General features: G+C 41.4%; 1 protein-coding gene across 1 annotated transcript in view; it reads right to left on the reverse strand.

Annotated features, from left to right (window-relative positions):
* Positions 1-226, reverse strand: part of METTL5 (methyltransferase 5, N6-adenosine) — a 4,158-nt gene extending 3,932 nt beyond the window's left edge. Inside the window, exon 1 of the mRNA XM_010162762.1 lies at positions 100-226. Coding sequence (XP_010161064.1) covers positions 100-208 — 109 coding nt within the window. The 5' untranslated portion in view covers positions 209-226. The remainder of the gene's footprint in view (positions 1-99) is intronic.
* Positions 227-456: the final 230 nt, after the last annotated feature.

Consider the following 456-nt stretch of genomic DNA (forward strand, 5'->3'; position numbering starts at 1 on the left):
AGGCTTCAAAGAAGATAATGCAGTAAAAACACTTTAAAAAATTTATTTTAAAGACCTGAAGAAGAACTATGAGACACCAGGGCTGTGGGTAACCTCTACCTGCGATATGAGGTCTTGTTGGGTACTGTTCAAGGAGCAGTTTTGGACTTTCAAAAATATCAACGTGTTGAAGACAGCTTTCCAGTTCTTTAAGCTTTAATTTCTTCATGTCGATAGTTTAACTAAAGGAAAAGAACGTGTGATCAGTTACAATAATAGGAACAAACTGCATATTCTTGTCATTATGTTATACTATATTATATATAATATAATCTTGTCATTATGTTATATAAGTCCCGCTGTACTCCTCAGCATCTCCCAGGTGTTTTCATGCCGCTGTTTTCAGGGATCCAGCTGCCGGCGCACGGATGACGCGGGGCCGTTCCCGGGCCGGGGCAGCCCCTTTGCTCACGCACC

Source organism: Antrostomus carolinensis, unplaced genomic scaffold (assembly GCF_000700745.2).
Source record: "Antrostomus carolinensis isolate BGI_N321 unplaced genomic scaffold, ASM70074v2 scaffold24952, whole genome shotgun sequence".
Taxonomy (NCBI): domain Eukaryota; kingdom Metazoa; phylum Chordata; class Aves; order Caprimulgiformes; family Caprimulgidae; genus Antrostomus; species Antrostomus carolinensis.